At 51.9% G+C, this 20915-nt stretch overlaps 1 protein-coding gene across 3 annotated transcripts in view; it reads left to right on the top strand.

The window, feature by feature from the left end:
- Positions 1–20915, top strand: part of ANKHD1 (ankyrin repeat and KH domain containing 1) — a 1723611-nt gene that overhangs the window by 427203 nt on the left and 1275493 nt on the right. For all 3 annotated transcript variants that reach the window (XM_069652665.1, XM_069652666.1, XM_069652664.1), the window contains exon 8: positions 6866–7103. In XM_069652665.1, coding sequence (XP_069508766.1) covers positions 6866–7103 — 238 coding nt within the window. The remainder of the gene's footprint in view (positions 1–6865; positions 7104–20915) is intronic.

The raw sequence follows: 20915 nt of genomic DNA, 5'->3' as shown, positions 1-20915 counted from the left end.
GTATTGGAAAAAATCTATCGAGAAAAGATAACTTTAAATGGGTAATTGAAAAAGCAGAATTAAACATTGTATCATCTATTAGATACCTGGGCATCCTGGTTAACAATTCCATCTGTGAATCTGCATGGACAAGCGATCTTCTAGAAAAAGCAGATAAACTAGGTCGCCAAGGAGCCAAAATCAACAAAGACTTTGGAAAATTTTCAATAGCCCCACTACTAACATTCTACCTGCAGAAATTTATTCCAACCATAACTTTTGGCGGGGCGACAGGCTGGAACATCGAGCATTCCCTGTGGCAACAGCTCGAAGGGAAGTTCTGGAGACGAGCTCTGAGCCTTCCAAAATATATTTCAACTATAGCTCTGAGATACGAATTGACGCAGAACTCTCTCTACATGACAATAATATGGCAATCCCTATCATTCATGAGGAAAACACTACTTGGTTCACAAATTCCAGCATATAGAATTTTTGCAAAGGAGTCAGAACATTCACAATCAAACATACTTCAAACATGGAAGCGTAAAATAAAAACCATCATGGAAGCCGCTAACATCTCTATAAATGAGCTGATCAACCGACCTCAGCACGCAAAGAAAAAACTCGAAATCTGGGACTGGATATCAACTCACGAGCTCCGTGTAACTCGGAAAGCCACTCTCCCAGACTTGACGAGTATGCTGAAACTACACTCCCCCCCCCCGAAGTATCTTACAACGTGTCCATCTCGTTACCACAGGAATCAATTCCTGAAATTCAGACTAAATGTTCTGAACAACAGAGAATCATTATACCAACGTCGATCTAAAGTCACTCCCTCAGATAAGTGCAGGTTTTGTAACTCTGGAGAAGTGGAATCACTAAAACATCTAATAACATCCTGTACAGAGCTTACCACTACCCGAGAACTATACCTGCACTCTTACAAACCCATTTTATATGACGCAGATGAGTGGTGGGAAACAGTTGCGGCCGGGCAAAACATCAAACTCACATGCAGTATAATAAACTTCCTAGATGCAATCCTGACCACAGATCAAATCTGAGGACACGAGACGAGACCTCATCATGCGTGAGGAAAAAGGATAAAGAAATAAAAAGTGGAATGACAATGTCAACTTAGCTGTACTTGGTGTATAACAGCCAAAGTGGAAAACTCTTGTAACAAAAGTTTGATACATGTATTAAACTGTAGTTTTACAATAAAATAAAAAAAAAAAAAAAATTTCTGATGCTTGTATCTGCTTAGATTCACATGCGCCCATGATATATGATATGATATGATAAGGCATTTGTGACGCGCCTATACACAAGTGTTTCAAGGCGCGACGAGGCAGGGGGGGAACAAGGGGAGACAGACAACGATCTTACTAGGCCAGGTGTCATTCAGATCGTGCAAGGGTATAGGGGAAGGGAAAAGTGCATGGGGGAAAGGGAGAGGGGAAAGTGCAGTACAGGGTTATTAGCATACAGGATAAATAACAAGGGCCAGCTGGTGGCAAGTGCGAGGTAAGTGCAGACAAGTGCTGGGAAGGGGGGGCTGTATGGATACAGACACAGTCCCGTAGTGCAGGGGTTGCCGTGGAGGCAGTGCAGGAGAGAGTGGCTGGGCCGAGAACGGTGAATGGCCCATTTGCAGATTCAGTGCAGTTTCAGTAATATTAGCAGGGGAGAGGGGGAGAGAAAGCTGAGGCAAAGAGGAAGGTTTTGAGGTGCTTCCGGAACCGGAGGTGGTTCTCCTCAAGTTTCAGGGAGGTAGGAAGGCTGTTCCAAAGGGAGGCCCCTGCAGTGGAAAGAGATCTGCCCCCAACTCGTTGTTTGGAGAAGCGGCTGACCCTGAGGGAGTTGGCGGCGGATGAGCGAAGAGCTCGAGAAGGAAGATATTTAGGAAGAGAGAGTTGAAGGTATTTTGGCCCAAGGCCCCAGACGGCCTTGTGGACAATGCAGAGGGTTTCGAACCTAATCCTCGCAGTCACTGGGAGCCAGTGTAGTGATTTCAGTCCTGGAGAGATACGGTCCCTGGGCTTGAGGCCAAGGACAAGTCTTGCAGTCCTGTTCTGGATGAGTTGCAAAGGGCGGAGAGTAGAGGCGGGCAGATTAAGATGGAGGCTGTTACAGTAGTCCAGCTTAGAGAGAACCAGGTCTCAAGAGACAGTGAGCTTCTGGGGGAAGGAGAGGAAAGGAAGGATACCTCTGAGGAGGTGTAGCTGGTAGTGTGACTTCTTAGATACGTCGGATATGTGAGGAGAGAAGTAGAGTGTGGAGTCGAAGATGACCCCAAGGTTTTTTGCCTTGCATGTAGGAGCAGGAAGAGGGCCCAGAGAGGCCGGCCAGAGAGCAGCAGGGAAGGAGGGAGTGGGAGTGCCGATGAGTAGAATCTCAGTCTTACTGGCATTAAGGCAGAGGTCGTTGGCGGCACACCATTCCTGGATAGCAGAAAGACAGTCAGAGATGAGGGAAGGAGAAGAGGAGGCTGAGGGTAGCCTGAAAATGAGTTGGGTATCATCCGCATAGCACTGAAAGTAGGGGTAGAGAGCGGCGATGTGGTGGGCGAGAAGTGCCAGATACTGGTTGAACAGCCAGGGAGAGAGGTTAGATCCCTGGGGGACACCACAGGTAGAGAAGATGTCAGAGAGGAAAGACCCCAGTTGGACCTGGGAGGGTCGATTTGAGAGGAAAGAGGTCAGCCACGTCAGAGCCTGACCAGTGATACCGAGGTTATCACGGAGACGGTTGAGCAGGATGGTATGGTTGACAGTATCAAAGGCAGAAGAGATCAAGCTAAATGAGAACACATGGAATGTTAGAGTCAAGGTTCGAGAGCAGGTCCTCACGGATGTTCAGGAGAGCAGTTTCCGTGCTTCTGGCAGCTCTGAAGCCAGACTGATGGTCATGAAGACTAACAACACATTCAGCATGGAGATTAAGCTGGGAGATGGCCAGTTTCTCCAGGAGCTTGCCCAGGAAGAGAGTGAGAGATTGGGCGATAGCTAGCTGGGCAGGAAGGGTCGGAAGAGGGTTTCTTAAGAAGGGGGTGCACAAGGGAGTGCTTGAGAGGGGATGGGAAGACTCCAGAGGCGAAGGAGTGATTGCAGAAGTCAGCAAGGGCAGGAGCCAAGGAGTCAATGTGGTCCTTGATAGTTTTGGAGGAACAGGGGTGGACCTGTTTTGACGAGACATTTATAGATCGGACTTGTCTTGAAACCTTGTCAGCAGAAAAAAGGGGAAAGGAAGAGAAGGAGAGAGGAGGGGTGGCTGCAGAAGAGCCCGAGGAAGGGCAGGGAATAGAGGGGGGGAGGTTATAGGAGGAGAGTGAGGACAGGATGTCCTGAGTTTTTGAAATGAAGTGAGAGGCCAGTGCCGTGCAAAGGGCCTGGGAGGGGACAGGAGAGGTAGAGACTGCGTTCGGCCGAATTGTTAGATGCCGCAGAGATGCGGGCTTGGATAAGGGCTCTCTTCTTGGTGAGAACGGAGAGCCGGTATTGCCTTTTGAGCAGGCGACAGGCCAGTTTGTCAGAGGATGAACATGAAGCACGCCATTTCCTCTCTGCCACCCCGCACTTGCGTTTAAGGGTGACGAGATCCGAGTCATACCAGGAGTTACATTTGGCTTTGGGCTTCAGGCAGATTCTCATGACAGGGGCAAAGATATCAAGAGTATCAGATATAGCAGAGTGGAGAGAGCTGTGTCAGGGTGGGAGTCAGCAAAGGGGGAGGAGGGGGCAAGAAGGTGGCAGCGAAAGCCTCAACTGACACGCGCTTCATGGGTCGGATGACCGAGAAGGAAGGTGGCAGTGATGTGGGTGGCTTTGCCTGTGGGGTAGGGAGGGTGAGGTGGGAGGAGAGGAGAAAGTGATCACTCCAGGAGAGAGTGGAGAGAGGGACAGAGAGGGGAAGGTCAGAGGAGATCAGGGCATCAAGAGTGTGCCCTGCAGAATGAGACGGCCCAGACGGGAGAATAGAGAGTGAGAGAGAGTCGCAGAGGTTGCGAAAGAGTCCAGAGGGGGGGGATAGGAGGCATCCAGGTGGATGTTGAAGTCTCCAAGGAAGAGGAGTTGAGTGGTTGAGGACAGGAGTGAGGAGGAGAGGTCCGCCCACTCGGAGAGGAAGGAGGAAATTTGACCAGGTGGCCGATGGATAGTAGCCACGGTAAGGGAATGGCTAGGAGAGGGAGAGAGTCGGCAGACAAGACATTCAAAAGAGGAGTAGGTCTGCATGGGAGTAACAGTGGCACGAATCCACTCAGGGAAGATAAGGGCCACACCTCCCCCCGCACGGTTGGGCCTGGGCACAGAGAGGATCTTGTAACCGTCGGGTAGGAGTGTGTCATAGCTGGTGACAGAGCTGGCCGTGAACCATGTCTCAGTGAGACCGAGTACGTCAAGGTCAAGTTCCTCAAGAAGGCGGCAGATATCAGAGGAATGTTTGACGGCAGAGCGAGAGTTAAGAGTGGCAATGTGGAGAAGTTTGCCATCTTTGAAGGATTTCCGGGGAGGGGTACAGATCAGAGGTACGCCCTGCGGAGGTGAAGGAGCACGAGAGGGGGTGGGGAGGGAGGGAAGAGGCAAGTTAGTCGAGGACAGAGGAGGGGGCACAGCAGGAGAGGAAAGGAAGTTGATGAGGCGTGGGAAGCGTCTATCGAAGAGGTGAAGGTTGGCCTGAGGGCCTTGGACCAAGACGGTCCCATTAGCATAGACATTAATGATGGCCTTAGAGGAGTGGAAGGAAGCCAAGAGGACATCCCAACGGGTGCCACCATTAATGGGAGAAGAGGAGAAAGGAGAGAGCACAGAGACCATATGAAGGGTCCATAGGTCAGGAGAAGGCACGAAAAAGAGGATGTCAGTGAGAGTTTCCTTGGAGGAGGCACTAGTGTAGGTGTCAGCGATAGGGAGGCCTGGGTTGGAGACCAGGATGTCCTTTTTAAACTTTTTCCTACCAGATTTAGTGAGGAGAGCAGGATAGTCAATGGAGAAGCAGTTAGAAAAGATTGGTGAGATAGAGAGCACCATAGAATAGGAGGGAGTGGGTGGGGGAAGACAGGACAAGCGCAAGCGGACAGGAAGAGAGCGGCAGGCGTTAGTTTACCACAAATTCAGAACATAGTAAGCGTATCAGGTACACAGTGGAGAGGCCACCTAAGTTTGAAAATCCTGCAGAGTGAGAAAACCCTAGCTTACCACAAATTCAGAACACAGTAAGGGGTATCAGGTACACAGTGGAGAGGCCACCTAAGTTTGAAAATCCTGCAGAGGGAGAAAAAACCCTAGCTTACCACAAATTCAGAACACAAAGAAGTGTAGCCGCACTGGGAGGAAGTGAACAGGTAGGGGTGGGTGGGCTGAGGGAGCAAGTGGAGCTCACAAGATGAGGCTGTGGAATGGCCCTGGCGTCCCCTGCGGACACCTGCAGACACACCGGGAGCCGCAAAGGAGGCAGCCGCCCTTTGCCGCTGGGGCTGCCGGGCAGGGGCTGCCCTGGTAGCACCAATAAGAGGAGGAGGAGACACGGGCCAGCAGCCAATCAGGGGGGAGCTGGGAGGATTGGAGACGGGAGGGAGGGAGGGGACCAAGGAGAAACACGGAAGGGGAGAGAGGGGGGCTGGGGAGAACACACAAGGGGAAAAACAATGGCAGCAGCCCAAGAATGGGCAGAAAAACAACACACGGCCCACGGAGGGCTCAAATACCTTTGTCTGGGGGCCTGCAGTCACCGGCTCTGCCTGATGGAAGTGGCGAGCGCGGTGGACTGCAGGCAGCCTAGCCTCGAACACACGGGCCGGCAGCCAATCAGGGGGGAGCTGGGAGGATTGGAGGTGGGAGGGAGGGAGGGGACCAAGGAGAAACACGGAAGGGGAGAGAGGGGGGCTGGGGAGAACACACAAGGGGAAAAACAATGGCAGCAGCCCAAGAATGGGCAGAAAAACAACACACGGCCCACGGAGGGCTCAAATACCTTTGTCTTGGGGCCTGCAGTCACCGGCTCTGCCTGATGGAAGTGGCGAGCGCGGTGGACTGCAGGCAGCCTAGCCTCGAGAACACACGGGCCGGCAGCCAATCAAGGGGGAGCGCCTTGGAGAGAAGGGGCATAGATGTTTTTTCTGAGCTTTGTCTGGGCTTTATCGGATACATATAATACATCTGTACTCGTGCTAAACTTCATGCAGCCTCATGTCGGAAACAAAACAATCTGAGGGACCTCGACGCGAGAAGGAACATGGGTACAGTGGACGTCATACTAGCAATAGTATTACTGGCACGCCCTGTCGATGTCCCTTTTCGAGTTTTGAAAACAACACCTAATACTCTACAGCTTCCACTAGATGTCTGCCTATGCATAGCATGTGAATCTAAGCAGATACAAGCATCATAAATATTATTACGGTGAGTAAATGTATCTCATATATACTGGCCCCAACGTATCCAGCATGGGGCGTGTAGATGCGTCGGGCGGAGCTGGGCTGGGCCACTTGACTGCGAAAAAGTTTCTGAACAGCTGTGCTTGGTTAGGGACAAAATAAATGAAGAATCCATGTGAGGGAACATCCATCAGAAGGAACTTTTACAGAGAGCTAAATAATTGTTATGCAATTCTTGTCTGCCTTGAAGTAAAGAGGTATTGCAAGTTTCTCTGAGGTTAATATACTGGATTGTATGTCAGGAGATAGTGTCGTTTCCTAAATTCCACACATATTCAGTAACTGTTATAAATAGTCCTGTAGAATGTTTGCCTTTCCCAAAATTGGTTGAATTACTTGTGCAATGATGCAATAAATAAAATAGAGGCTTTGAATTTTAATGCGTTTGTGTTTGGACTTATGCCGAGTAAATGCTCTATTTTCCTTTCTCTCAAAAATATCTAGGATGGACATGTCGAAGTAGCTCGTTTGCTTTTGGATAGTGGTGCCCAGGTAAACATGCCTGCTGATTCCTTTGAATCACCACTCACTTTGGCTGCTTGTGGTGGACATGTAGAATTAGCAGCACTCCTGATAGAACGAGGGGCAAATCTAGAAGAAGTTAATGATGAAGGCTACACACCCTTAATGGAGGCTGCAAGAGAGGGACATGAAGAAATGGTTGCCCTGCTACTAGCGCAAGGTATGTGTTCCCATAAAGATGTTTGACTTGTTTTATTATTTTTTGGAGGTATTCTTTGCACAGCAACTAATGGTGGTCATTGAGTGTCAGCATATTTGCTTTGACCAAGAAGGTTGCTATTTAAGATTGGGGCCATGGCTTGAATTGCTGCCATTAAACTAAATCGTGGTTCAAATTTGAAGGCCCATTCTAGAAGAAAAGCCTGAACAGCGCTAGTAACATTCCAACACAGAGGCTCTTGATCACTACAGTGGGTGCATTAACTCAATTTGCAATTTTACTAGCTTTAACAGCTTGGCTTTGATCTGCCGAATGATGTTGACAGTTTCATTCTCATTATTTTTATCTACATAGTTAGAGTATCCCAAAATGCACCCTATTTTCCTTGTCTCCTCTCACCGCTTGAGGTGTGAGCTCCACTGGTAAGTGACAGTTGTTCAGTCCTTCAGAGTGCTATAATATATGTAAATATTTCTGAGGCTTGTGGATCTGCTTGGATCACATGCTATACATAGGCCGACTTCGAGTGGTATTGGCAGAGTATCCCATTTGTTTTCGAAACTCGTAAAGGGACGTCGACTGGCTGTGTCAGTAATACTATACCTAGTGAGACGTCCACTGTACCCATGGTCCTTCATGTATCGAGGTCCCTCGAATAGTTGTTTTCTGCCATCCTAGTCGGACACAAGTTGCAGAGTTCATTATTTCTGGCTAAAGCTTTTGATTATATAAGTTTAATTTATACTTCTTTTTTCCTTTTGACAGCCGTGCCACATGCAAGATCTGCGATGGTGGATTTCGAGGATTGTCATTTTCGACTACTATTTGTACCATCTCGATTAACTTTGACGGCCTCGCCGGGCCTCGGCCCTTCAATGTAGGGAGAGTGGGGGGAGGTCATCATTTTCTTCTTTTTAGAGAATGCCCCTTTCCCTTTTCTTCCTTTTCCATCGCCAGGCTGTCATCTTTCCATATTATGGAAAATAGAAAATTTTAATTTTGTCCTTCCTGTGATAGGAAGTTTCCCCTGGAAGGACACAGACAAGCTATGTAACCTGCGTCCCCAGGGACCACCCTGAAAAACATTCCAAGTCTTGCAAATTATTTTGGCCCAAGACGTTAAAGGACCTTAAGCCAAAGCGCTGGGCCCACCACGCCATGCATGCCGAAGCCGCTATGGATGAGGAGGGAGTGTCCAGCAATGTCGGCATCCTAAATGACACAGAGGGCAATAGGGCCAGAATGTTAACTGTGTGCAACCCCCCGGCTCATCAGGCAGGCGGTCCTGCTACGGAGACTACATCCAGCGACTCAAGCGCACACACTGCACACCACACAAAGCACCTCCTGCCCCCCGCAGAGCTGACAGTCGACCGCTTCGTCGACTGTAGAGGCACACGTGGTGTCAAAGTGAAGGTCCTTAAAGTTGTCTCTGTCCTCTGGGCCATTGCGCTTGCTGCATGACAGGCTCCCAAAACAGACGACAGTCTGTTTCTGACACTGCAAATCAATATAACCAACTTTCGGGTGCCTGACAACGTGCGTCTAAAGATGCTTCAATGGCCCCTTCCACTACCTCCAAAATGAAAGCACTTATTAAGAAATGTGTCCCGGACACACTTCGAAAGTCCAAGGCATCGAAAAATCATATATCTTCAATGCCCCTATCTTCTGAAGCCTCTACCTCTAAATCCAAAGACCCTTCTCTCTCCAGGGGCACCCTTTCAGGGGTCATGCAACATAACCCTTTACATCAGAGTTTACCCCTACACCTGTTCTCTCAGGGTTCCCTAGCTCCACCCAATGGACCACAGACACGTTTGACAAGATAATGCGAAGAATGTTATGCTTTGTAGACTTCTTTGACCGTCACCCAGATCAACTCTCCAGCCTTAAAGGGCCCCCACAAGGGGAGGCAGCCAAAGATCAACCTGCTGCCAAAAAACACGATTAGACACCTTCCAGCCAAGCACCTCACAGGACTCTTCTCAGGATCTTTACTATATTGACACTTTGGGCTCTAAAGATCCTAGTTCACAAATAGGACCAATATGATCCTGACCAGTATTATGACGATGCCGTCTACATCATACAATCTCTGGACCATCATGACCAACCTGTGCCTGACTGCCCTGTGGATAACCAGCTACAGTACAATGAGCTCCTCCTAAAAGTTGCTGAACCTTTTAAAATTAAACAAGCGTCCCAGGTAGATAAAGACTCTGTAGAGGATATCCTTGAGGCTAAAAAGTCTGCGGCACAATTTATACCCCTCCTGCAGTCCATTCAGAGACTCATTCAGCGTTCCCCACTCACCCCCAATCTTACGAGGACAATTAACCCCTGCATTGAGAAAATGTTCAGGCCTGCCCCCACTGACCCCTTGTGCATCAGGGGTCAACTGAAGCCAGACTCTCTCGTCGTCACCACACAAGGAACATGCTCCCTCCGGTCCCACCACCCATAGTCATTTCGCCCATGGCTCCAGTGCCTCAGGCCCTTGCGGCGCCCCTGCTGCCAATGTTGGGTTCTTGGATTCCGGCATCCCTGCCTTCCACAGTTCAGGTGGTTCCACACCAGCCTCTGCAGCAGCCACGGGCTCCGGTTCCTACACCGCAGCCCTCGGCGCACAGCACTCCTCCACCCACACCGGACCAACCGGACACCCTGGTGGACACTGACGAGGGTGACCCTGACCCGCAGTCCTCAACCAAGGCCTTTCATGAATGGCTTGCAGGTCTGGCCGAATATTTGGGCCTTCCTCAACCAGAGGCGGGGATCCTGGCCGAGGTCCTCACTCTAAGCCTGCGGCTAGAACGGGGATCCCGATGCAGAAGGATGTTGTCGACTCAGCCAAAAAGGGATGGCTTAAGCCCCATTCAGCTCAGCTTGTCAATCTGCGCCTCAACGCTAGGTATAGGCAATTGGAGGGGGATCCAGTCTTGTCCACACACCTTCAACCGCACTTGTCAGTGATTGCTGCAGCGTCACTCAATTCCAAGCCTGAGTCGTTCACAGCCACCTAGTCCTCAGTGCTTCTAGGCAAGGAGAAGATTATCTTGGAGGCTTACAGCAAGAAGATTTATTCCAACGCCTCAGTACGCCTTCATCAATCCAATGCAGACGCCATGCTGGCAGCTGTTAATCAGAGAATTTGGTGGGAAATATCTTCTGGTGCAGAGCAGGCATGTTTCAAGGCGGGCATGCCGAAGCAAAATTGGTGACGCAGGACATTATAGAGTCCACTGTGGCACACATTGACACCCCAGGCCTTGCCACCTGCATTGTCACGGACATGAAGGACTGTCTGGCTGTGGGATACTAAGTTCAATCCGCAAGTCCAGGAACGCATATTGGACCTTCCATTCAAGGGTGGAGACCTCTTTCCTTCCACCACCGATGAGGAGCTAGATAAAAACAAATTGTTCCCAAACTGCGAAGTCTTTATCCTCACGAAGGGCCACACCCAAGGCATACACCCAGTCACATCAGCGCTCGAACAAGGGGTGGGCTTTTGGTGGGTTCTGAGGCTTCCAAGAACGGAGGTTGCGACAGCCTGACCGTTCTGAGTCTGCACTGGTGCAAATAGCGGAAGGGAGTTTGGGATGAAGCAAGGGCTTCTCTCAGTCCCCCTCTGCATCAGCCTCCGAGGGAAAGAAGGCATGCCGTACCCTTTCGGGTTCATGTGTCTCCGGTGGGGGGCAGGCTTGCCCTTTAGGCGCAGTCTTGGCGTCAGAAGTTCGTGGATCCCTGGATCCTATCAGTAGTGTCCACGGTTTACAGCCTACCGATTCCTTCCTTGCCTCCCTCCTCCCCTCCACTCCCACAGATTGGGACAACAACTCTGCTGGTGGAAATTTGTTTGCTCGTCGTGAGCCAGAAAGTGGAGGAAGTCCCAGCCTCCCAGCGAGGCTTGGGCTTCTACTCCCAGGACTTTTGCCATACAAAAGAACCAGGCTGGCCTAAGAGTTGTTGGACCTTTCCAACCTGAACCTCTCCCGCCCTCTTCAAAAAATCAAGATGGTTACACCAGCGCTTATTGTTGTAATGCTCACCTGGTATCCAGAGGGACGTCACTCGGCCTGTTCTGACCTCTTATGACCTCAAACCCTTCCCTGGAGTCTACTCGACTGGAGACTGGGCCTGAAACACAGGATTGGTAGAGTTGAACTCCCTATTGTCTGTGTGCTTGAACCCCTTCTTCCCCGGGGTCCAACCCTTGATCCACAGCTCTCCTTGTTTTCTTGGAAAGTGTGCTCTCCATCCTGCTTTCAGCGCAGGGGCGCGTTGATTGATGCAGGCTCGTTGCTGCCTAGCTACTTCACTGGCAAGAGTCCAACAGGTAAGTATAATGAGTCTTTTGAACAGTTCTCTAATTTCGTTCCTTTCCTTCCTTAGATGATCGCCGGCGTCCAGGGATGGCAACGTGCTGCTGAGGTGAGTAGCTCTGAAGGTGAGTGAGAGCGCGATGCAACCCTTTTGTATTTGTATTGAACTGAGTTCTTTTTCTGTGTCTTTTAGGTGCCGCGATGTTTTCAGCGTGGATGCCGGTTATGAAGAAGAAATGCGGTGAGTAAGTGTGGTATGCGGCGCCTCTAGAGGTTTCCACGCTAACCTGGAGTGTCTTTTCCCTCTTGGAGATGGATGAGAAGTTCCAGAGACAGAGTTCCCCCAGAGCGGCTGGGATTCAGGTAAGCGTTTGAAGCTCAGTCTTTAAAAATAAGCAAAGATTTGCTGAATGCTTACTAATACCTTTTTCTGTTCTTTTCCCTTTTCCTTAGGAAGCAGCGTGCTGGGATGGGAATGACACCGCCGAAAATGCCTGCAGAACAGAAGAAGCGATGAATGATGGGCAGAAGCGCTGCAAGGTAAGGTTGTTCCTAACAGTGTTCTTGCAGGAGCTGAGCGCAGAAGAAAGCTGCAGGCCTACTGGAGACCGATCCGAACACAGTGAGTGTCATGCTGCAGGTGCAGAAAACACAAAGCATGTTTCACAGCCTGGGCGTGGCTTAAATAGCCTCTGGGTATCCCATGTGTCTATGGGCTGAACCACACCCAAAAGACTAGACTGCACATGCAGTTCTGGGATCCGAAATATATGGGGGCATCCATCTTGTCCCCATCAATGCACTACAAGTCCTATCCCCAATGTTATCCTATGGGAGTGAGTGAGTCTGGTGCCACAAGCGCCAAGTCTGACACCAAGTGGGTCTTTGGAGGGATGGAGAGGCCCTTGAGGGCCATGTAGGTGATCGTGGTCTGGCTCCAGCCTGACATCTTGGAGGGCTGGGGACATGAGGGGCAGGAATCATGACCATTTTGGAGACACTGAAGGGGAGACTGGACGTGCTCGCTGGATCTGAAGGATGCGCATCTACATGTCCCAAATTCATGCCTCATCAGTCCTTCCTGAGTTTCAGGATCATGGGCTTCCATTTCCAATACAAGTTTCTACCCTTCCGCCTCAACTCAGCCCCCAGGGTCTTTACCAGACTTGAGAACGCAGTGGCTGCCCCTCTACCCCCACCCCGGGGCCACCATGTCTACCTGGACGACTGGCTTGTCATTGCGAGATCCCCGGAGGTGGTTCACCACACTTCCTCCGCCCTCATGATTACACTCCATGAACTGGGATTTTCGATCAACCTCACGTCTCAGCTGCAGCCTACTCAGAGCCTGACTTTTCTGGGTCTCATCTGGGACACGAGCTCAGTTTTTCCTTGTGCGGGCCTCACGGCCATCAAGAGTGCCACAAATCATTGTCTCAGCCGAGTGGTGACCTCAGCCTGGTGGTACCAGCATCTATGCAGTATCCTAGCAGCGTTCCTTCTGGCTGTACCTCGCACAAGGCTCAAGATGAGATTACAGCTGCTCCTCAGTGGAGCTTGTCAGCATTCTTTCCTTTCTCCACCAGCACCCCGTCTGGTGGTCCAGAGACTGCAACCTGCGGATGGAAAAGCCCTTCCGGCAAGCAGCACCTCAAGTCACCATCACCACGGATTCTTCCGCTACTTAGTCCCATATCAATTGGCTGGAACTGAAAGATATCTGTCTCGCTCTCCAGGCTTTCCTGCCGCTTATCTGCGGCAAGGTGGTCCTCATACAAATGGACAACTCTACCAGCATGTATTGCATCAACAAGCAGGCTGGCACCAGGTCTGCCACCCACCCCCCTCTGTGCAGCCTAGCAGTTGATATGTGTTGGAGTGGGCATGGAGAACATCTTCTTGATTGCAATCCACCTCCCGGGGGAATTCAACCTGGAGGCGGACAAACTCAGACTGGGAGCAGACAATTACGAATGACAACTGAAAGATCAGGTCCTGCTGATGATCTTCAGCAGTTGGGGGCATCCTCAGGTGGCTCTTTGCCACCTGGTCCAACAGGAAGTGCCTGCAGTTCGCGTCTTGGCAGGGCCCCGGCTCCCTGGGAGACACTTTCCAGATACACTGGAAGAGCATGACCGCATATGCATTTCCTCCCACTCCCCTGGTCCACAGGGAGATCTGCAAGATAAAAGAATCGTGGTGCCTCAGCATCGTTCTGTTAGCTCGGTGGTGGCTGGAGAGACCATGGTTCTTGGAGCTGCCCAGCCTCTCGGACAGGCCCTTCAGTCACCTACCTCTGGGCCTGGCTCACCTGCCATCGCAACAGGGGGGCACGGTCATCCACCCTGCAGAAGTTAGCCCTCTCAGCGTGGTTCCTCAGCAGGTCACACTAAAGCATCTGGGGCTGTCACGAGCTAACCTAGACATCATTTGTGGCGCTAGGAGTGATACTACTAGGAGCCAGTACAAGAGTAAATGGACTAATGGACTATGTTCTGTCACTGGGCTTACTCTAAGGAGATTGACCCCCTTACTTGCATGTTGGACGACATGCTATCCTTCTCTGCACACCTCGCACACTCGGGTGCAAATACACATGCTGCATCTACCTGGTGGCCATAGGAGCATACTGGAACTCGGCGGAGGAAGTCTTCTCTGCCTCCAACCCGGTTAAGCGACATCTGGTGGGTCTCACCAGGCTCCACCCGCCCATCAACGAACCACACCCTGTGTGGGACCTCAATGTAGTTTTGGGCGCCCGGGCACACACACCTTTCGAACCTATGGTGTCCGCGGACATTAGGCCGGTCACCATTAAAACGGCTCTCTTGGTGGGTCTTGCATCTGCACGCAGAGTTAGCGAGATCTAGGTGCAAGTGGCGTCCGAATCGTACACTATCTTCCAGAGATAAGGTGGTCCTGAGTATGCATCCTGCGTTCCTCCATAAGGTAGCGTCGTCTTTCCATCTTAATGAGTAGATAGTCTTACCCATGTTTTTTGCGGATCCAAAGGACGATGCTCAGAGGTTCCTGCACTGTCTGGATGTCGGGAGCGCTCTAAAATTTTATCGAACAAAACCAAGAGCGTCCGCAAGTCTGATGCTCTTTGTCTTTGGGGGGCCTCTGCGGGGCAGCACAAACGGCTTCCAGCTAACATGCATGCCCCCACTGTCCAAGCCAAGGCCACAGCGGTTGCAGGTCCTCAGCAGGGCGGCCACATTGGCCCCTTCTTCGGCCTTCTATAAGCACTACTGTCTGGATGCCGGATCTAGATCAGACACAGCGTTCAAACAGTATTAAGGAACTTGTTTTCTTAAGGAGGGTCACCTCTCCACCATGGGGCTACATTTCAGTTGTAATCGCCCATGCAGTATGGAGGAAAGGGGACGGGACGTAGGAGTAATTATAGGTTACTCGCCGCAGTGACTCGCGTGCTCCTAGTCCATAGTCGTCTTTCCTCCATACGTCCCACCATCCTCCCCCCCTAATAAAACTGGTGTCATTAGGCAATGCTAATATTGTTGATGAGTTAATGGGGACTGAGGAGTGGCACCGGTGGGCTGAGTCAGATAGCGCATGCTCCCAGGATGGCGCGCTTCTAAATTTAAAGGGGGCGTTTTTTTCTGGTGAAAAAGGTTCCGTCTTCCATCCCTAGTAAGGGATGCCCATGCAGTATGGAGGAAAGGGGACTATGGTCTAGGAGTATGTTGGTCACTACAGTGAGTAACTTATAATTTCCACCATAAACGGAAACTTAAGCAATTCAAATGAGGAATTCCATTGCTTTGACGTTGTTGCCCTAACCTGCGATTTTTGCTTTGAATAAGAATTTGGGTATCAGGCGAGTTATATAAATCCAGCATGTGTAGTTAGATGGATTGGAAAGCCTTCCATTGCACTCCCATTACCGCAAGGCCATTTTAACATTGTATAAACATATTTATGATGCTTGTCAATCTGCTTAGAATCACATGCTGTGCATGTGGTCCGAAATCCAGTGGTAACGGCAGAGTATTGCATCTTGTCTTTCGAGGATCGAAAGGGGACGTCAGCATAGGCGTGTCTGTAACACTATCCCTTTCGTGACTTGTAGTGTACCCAAAATACCTCACGCGCTGAGGTCCCTCATATTTTTTTTTTCAGCCCATATTACTGGTTGCTCTAATGTGGAGCTCTTACATAGAGATAGCGTTATTGTCTTTATTATCGACTTTGTCGTTATTCCCGTTAAGTCACACTTCGACTGTTGAACCCTCTGAGACGATACCGAAGACTGCTGCAGACTGTCGATGCCTGTTGATCCCGGCGGCGCTGCCGTCCACGTGGCCGGGCCTTCTGGCCGGCCTACATAGTAGGGAGAGTGGGGTCAGGGTGGACATATTCTTTACAAGTATGCCTGTCCTCTTTTACCCTCTTTTCCCTGGGTTTTGTCATCGCTGTAACTGTCTTTTTTATGAAAGACACCATTTAGATGTCTCTCATGCAGGGCCAACTATCCTTGGAAAGACAAGCGCGCTGGGTGCAACAACTGTGTTCCCCTCGACCACAAAGAAGCGAATTGCGCGGCCTGTAGACTCCAACGCCCTAGAACGCTTAAGGAACGCTGCTTGTGCTTGAAGCAGTGGGCGGACTACGGCAGGCCAAATGTTCTCCCCGCCCCCCTCCCCCCCGCTCTTGCAACCGCCGAAAGTGGGGGGGGGGGGGGACTAGCGATAACCAGGCCTTTGTGTCGGAAGCCATTGACCTAAGGGCGGACTGCTCTCGGTCCGTGACACCTGTGCCCGACCCCATCGGGCCTGGCGAGAGTCAAGCTACGGGGAAAACAGCCGGCGACAGGGGCGCACACTATCGTAACACCAAACGCACAACCCACGGATCTGCTTCAGCGGTACTGTTGAATCGTACCAAAGCGCCAACGGAACCGTCAATCTTCGAAGGGATCCTCTGATCGGCATTCTAAAGTAAAGGGCGCTAACACTAAAAGACACACGGACATCGAGGCACTCCAGGAGGAAGCGCACACGCTGGTTAAGGCTTGAATGGCACAAAAGTCCACCGCTCAGCCGCCGGTTCACCCGATAGCGTCCAAATCAACCGTTCAGCCGGTAGACCGTCCAGATATTGCTGAAAGTATTGCAAGGATTACTTCGGCAGTTCAGCTGGAGGAACGGTCGAAGGAGGCGGCGAAGCACAAAGAACGGCCTAGACACGTGCCGAAAGACACGCCTCAGTGTCCCGATCCTTGCAGGGCCTACATTGAGTCCTATGCCTTTTGTCTAGCATGTTAGAGGACAGATCTCGACGCCACAGGGAAGATGAAGCCTTTCCTCCCCTGGATCATCCTCGTTGACCAGGGAGAAATTTGAGGGTTTTATGGGCAGATTAGAACATTTTTCTTATTCTGAGACCCTTGCTCACAAGAGGCTTGGAAGACTTTCTTTGTTTATTTTTATTTTTTGGATTTGTATAGCGCACTACAGCCCACAGGCATCGATACACGATACACCTGTATCCAAGTTTCAAAGGACCTTGGAGGATCCACATGAAGAGTATACCTGTGTCCTTACAGATGAAGATGTTATGGACACTTATAATAAGGATGAGGATGATGAGGATGGCACCTTTCTTGTAAAACAACAATGTGGATGATCAAACGGGTCTTATGGACAATTGGGAGGACAACCGTCAGGTTGATGCTCAACCCTGGAGTTCCCCTACTCCCACCCAGTAACCCAATTTCCTGTGCATAGATTCCCCTGCCTCCGCTCCGGCCCGCCAAGCCTCCCCAGTGGATGACCAGATGGCGTTCACCGCCATCTTGAAGGCGGCTGACTATTTTCAGATCGCCACTCAAGAGGCTCTGATTTTGTGGAAGATATACTTGAAGAAAAACCTCTGGCCAGCCAGGCCATACTTTTGTTGAACTCAATCAAAAGGAGATTGGCACCTTCCTTTTTGACACCAGTCTAGGGCAGTGAACCCTAGGGTGGAGAAGCTGTTTCGACCTTTTCCGACCGACCCAGCCTACATCAAGGGTCATGCCACTCCAGATTCTTTAGTGGTTACCACAACTATAAAACTGGCTGGTGTTCCCCTATCCTCAGGAGAGGCACCACCCGATAAGGAGTCCAAAAGGCTTTTTGCACTAGGAAAGAGGGTAACATCGGCTGCTGCGTTTTCCACTTGCATAGCTAATAACACCATGCTATTGGCCAGCTATGCAGACGTCCAGTGGAACCTTCTGCAAGAAGGCCTTTGAGAAGTGCCAGAACCTACACGAACAAAATTGCTCGCCATCACTGCCGAGGGCAAGCAAGTAACCAGAATGTGCTCAAAAACACTCTGGATGGGGGCGTGGCTTGGCGCCATGGTGAACGGTTGGGTCCGGTGAGAGCTCCCGGCCGCGACCGAGTATTACCTAAAATGCCCCAGTAAACAGCAAGACTAGGCGAAGGAAATCGTTACCCTGCAAAGCCCGGAGGCTCGGGCGACTCATGCCTTGATCTCAGCAGTTCGAAGTGGGGATTGTGCTGGGCCTGTCTTCCCCCAGTGGAGGACTGCGATTTGCGCAACGTACCAAGATGGCGGACTGAGGCCCTACATCACGAAGGCACCTCTGATGTCCGAACGAATGCGGAACTAGAGGAGCCTCCCCCTCCGAAGCACACAACCGCGGATCTCCCCGGAGGAGCCTGACTGGTGGAGCCGCCCGCACCCTCCGATCGCGGAGACGGGGGCCGAGCCCGGTCCGGGGATCATCGGCACTGGTTCTCCCCTCCCCCGGCGTTTCCGTGAGCCGGAGTGCGAGCCCCGCGGAGCCCGCGGCTCCCGCAGTCACCCGCCCCTAGGGGGGCTGCCGGGGGGAGTGGCAACAGGCGGGGGACCCGCACAATACTCCGCCGTGCACAGAAGCAGGGTGAAACCCCCCCTCTCCTCCCCGAGAGCCCCGCTGCGGACCCAGATCTCCCGCTCCCACCACCCTTGCATAGCTGGGCCCGCGCCCTCCCCCCGATAACTGTTGGCTGCTGCCGGGGACTCTGGGGGGCCGATCACACCATACAACGTCCCCCAGTGACCGCCAGCGGAGAACGCGGGGCCCGGCCTTCCTCCGGCCTGCCTCCGGCCTTCCTCCGGGGACTTGCCTCCGCCCCAGACCTGCACGGGGGGCCCGGCCGGCCCCACCAGGCGAGGGGGAAAAGAAGACGGCCCCCCCCATCCGACGGCCTGGTGGGTTCGGGGCGGGAAGATCCTCGTAGCCCTGAACAAGGGAAAAGAGACTGGGGGACCCAGCCTGCCGACCCCCCCCGGGGGCGCGGTGCCTGAAGAACGCTCCTGGAGGGAAGGTAAGGCGGCACCTGCCGCAACTGCGGGGGGGTTTCCTTGCCCCTCCGGTCTCTCCTAGCACCCCTGGAGCGGCCAAACTAGCCGCCTAGATGCGGTCCTTTCCGGGGAGCGGCTCCGAGAATTGAATTGGCGGGCCTGTGGAGGGGACGTGGGGGGGGTCCGGAGAGAGGCCCAGGTGCTCCACAGCGGTCACCCTACCCCCGAGTGGGTCGGGCCCCAACGTATCCCACAAGAAGCAATGTCCAGAAATCCGAAAGTAACCAAACAGACAGACATCGCGACCCTGCTGTCCACTAACATGGGTGAAAAGAACAAGAAAGGAGACCGCAGTTACATGGGGGGAACTGCCCAAGAATCCACCGGGGGGGCCACAGCCCAAGCGGTGACTAAAGCCGACCTACAGGAGCTCCTCTCCGCCATAACCAAGGAATACCAGAAAGGGACAGAGGAACTGAAAGACAAAATTGCGTCCCTGGACAGGAGAGTGGGCGAGGTCGAAACCAGAACAACAGAAATAGAAACCACTCTGTGTGAACAGAACTTTGAAATTGGGGAGGGGGCCGATAGACTCTCCGCTCTCGAGGCCAGATGTGAGTCCCTCGAGAACAAACAAGAAGAGGCCGAAAATAGGTCTAGACGCAACAATATTCGCCTGAGGGGAATCCCGAGCTCAGTCTCCGACGAGGAGCTCAACTCCTATGTCAACGACTTCTTTCGCTTCATTATAACGCTCCCAGACGGAGCCCCTTTAGAACTGGATAGGGTCCACAGAGTTAGAGCTAGACAAAACGCAAATGTGGCGCCTGACGTCCTCGCAAGAATCCACTTCTATAAAATAAAGGAAGAAATTATGCAAGAAGCCAGAAGCTCCGCCCGAATTCTCTTCCGGGACGCCGAAATATCCCTATACCAGGACCTAGCGGCGTCCACTCTCACGAAAAGGAAGGCTCTTAAGCCACTAACCGAGTGGCTGCGTGAACGAAAAACATACCGTTGGGGCTTCCCCACCTCTTTACTCTTCACCTGGGAGGGCAGATCCTGGTCTATCCCTTCCCCCAAAGAGGCCGAGCGGTTCATGAACCCGGAGAGCGAAGAGGGAGCCCCCCCTAATGCTGCCGAGGTCCCCGGAGATTCACGCGGGGAACCCACCAGAGCCTGGTCCAAGGTACCCAGCCGCCGTAGACCCCGTGGTCCCGCTGGCAAATTCAAAAGGGACAATAACCGCTAAAGGGGCAGTCTAGAACACGGAAAACACAAGCTCCCCCCAGGCCGAGCCCTCGGCCCCTCTGACGGTGGAGCCGAGCCTCCCCGAGACGACTACCGTACTCAAATCAGGTAAACTTATCCTGAACATTTACTGGCCAAAGGAAGAGGCACAGTTGCCTCCACGCCGAATTCACATACCGGTCCGGCCGTATGCCCCGTTGGTTGAAGGCTGGCCCGGAAGCCTTGTTATGATCTGGGGGGTGGGGGACTGGGGGGGGGGCGAGGGGCAGAGGTCAGCAAGTTAAAGACGAATGAACGGAGAACTTTGTCACGAAAGAACAAGGAACAAGAGAGCTTCAAGGAACTATCTGAATCGACTCACACGAAATCCAAAAGATGGGCTCGCTAGATAAAACCCTGACCATCACAACCTGGAACGTGCAGGGGCTCAACGCGCCCAGAAAGCGGAAAGCAGTGGAACACAAACTAGACCAAGTAGCAGCCGACATTGTCTGTATTCAGGAAACCCATCTCATTGCGGACGACCAAAGCCGACTAACATTCTGGCGCTACCCAAAATGTTACTTCGCCTCAGCCACACAGAAAAAGAGAGGCGTAGCTATCCTACTAAAAAGAGATCTCCCACTTACACAGATCACCATCAAAAAAGACCCCGAGGGCAGATTCCTACTCCTGAAAGGTCTCCTAGTGGAGCTACCGATCACCCTGGTGGCCGCTTACGCGCCAAACAAAGAACAAGACCAATTCCTCCTTAGCCTCCTCCCAATCATCACGTCCTTCGCAGAAGGCTGCCTAATAATCGGAGGGGACCTCAACCTCCCCCCGGATCCGACGATGGATAAGACGCTTCCAGCCTCGAGGGAGGACTTCCGCAAATCCCTCGCCCTGGCGAAATTCTTGCGGGAAACTGAAA

This window comes from Ambystoma mexicanum, chromosome 3p (genome assembly GCF_040938575.1).
Source record: "Ambystoma mexicanum isolate Mex_15411 chromosome 3p, UKY_AmexF1_1, whole genome shotgun sequence".
Taxonomy (NCBI): Eukaryota; Metazoa; Chordata; class Amphibia; order Caudata; family Ambystomatidae; genus Ambystoma; species Ambystoma mexicanum.
Note: the sequence above shows the minus strand (reverse complement) of the source record. Positions and strands in the feature narration are given on the sequence as shown.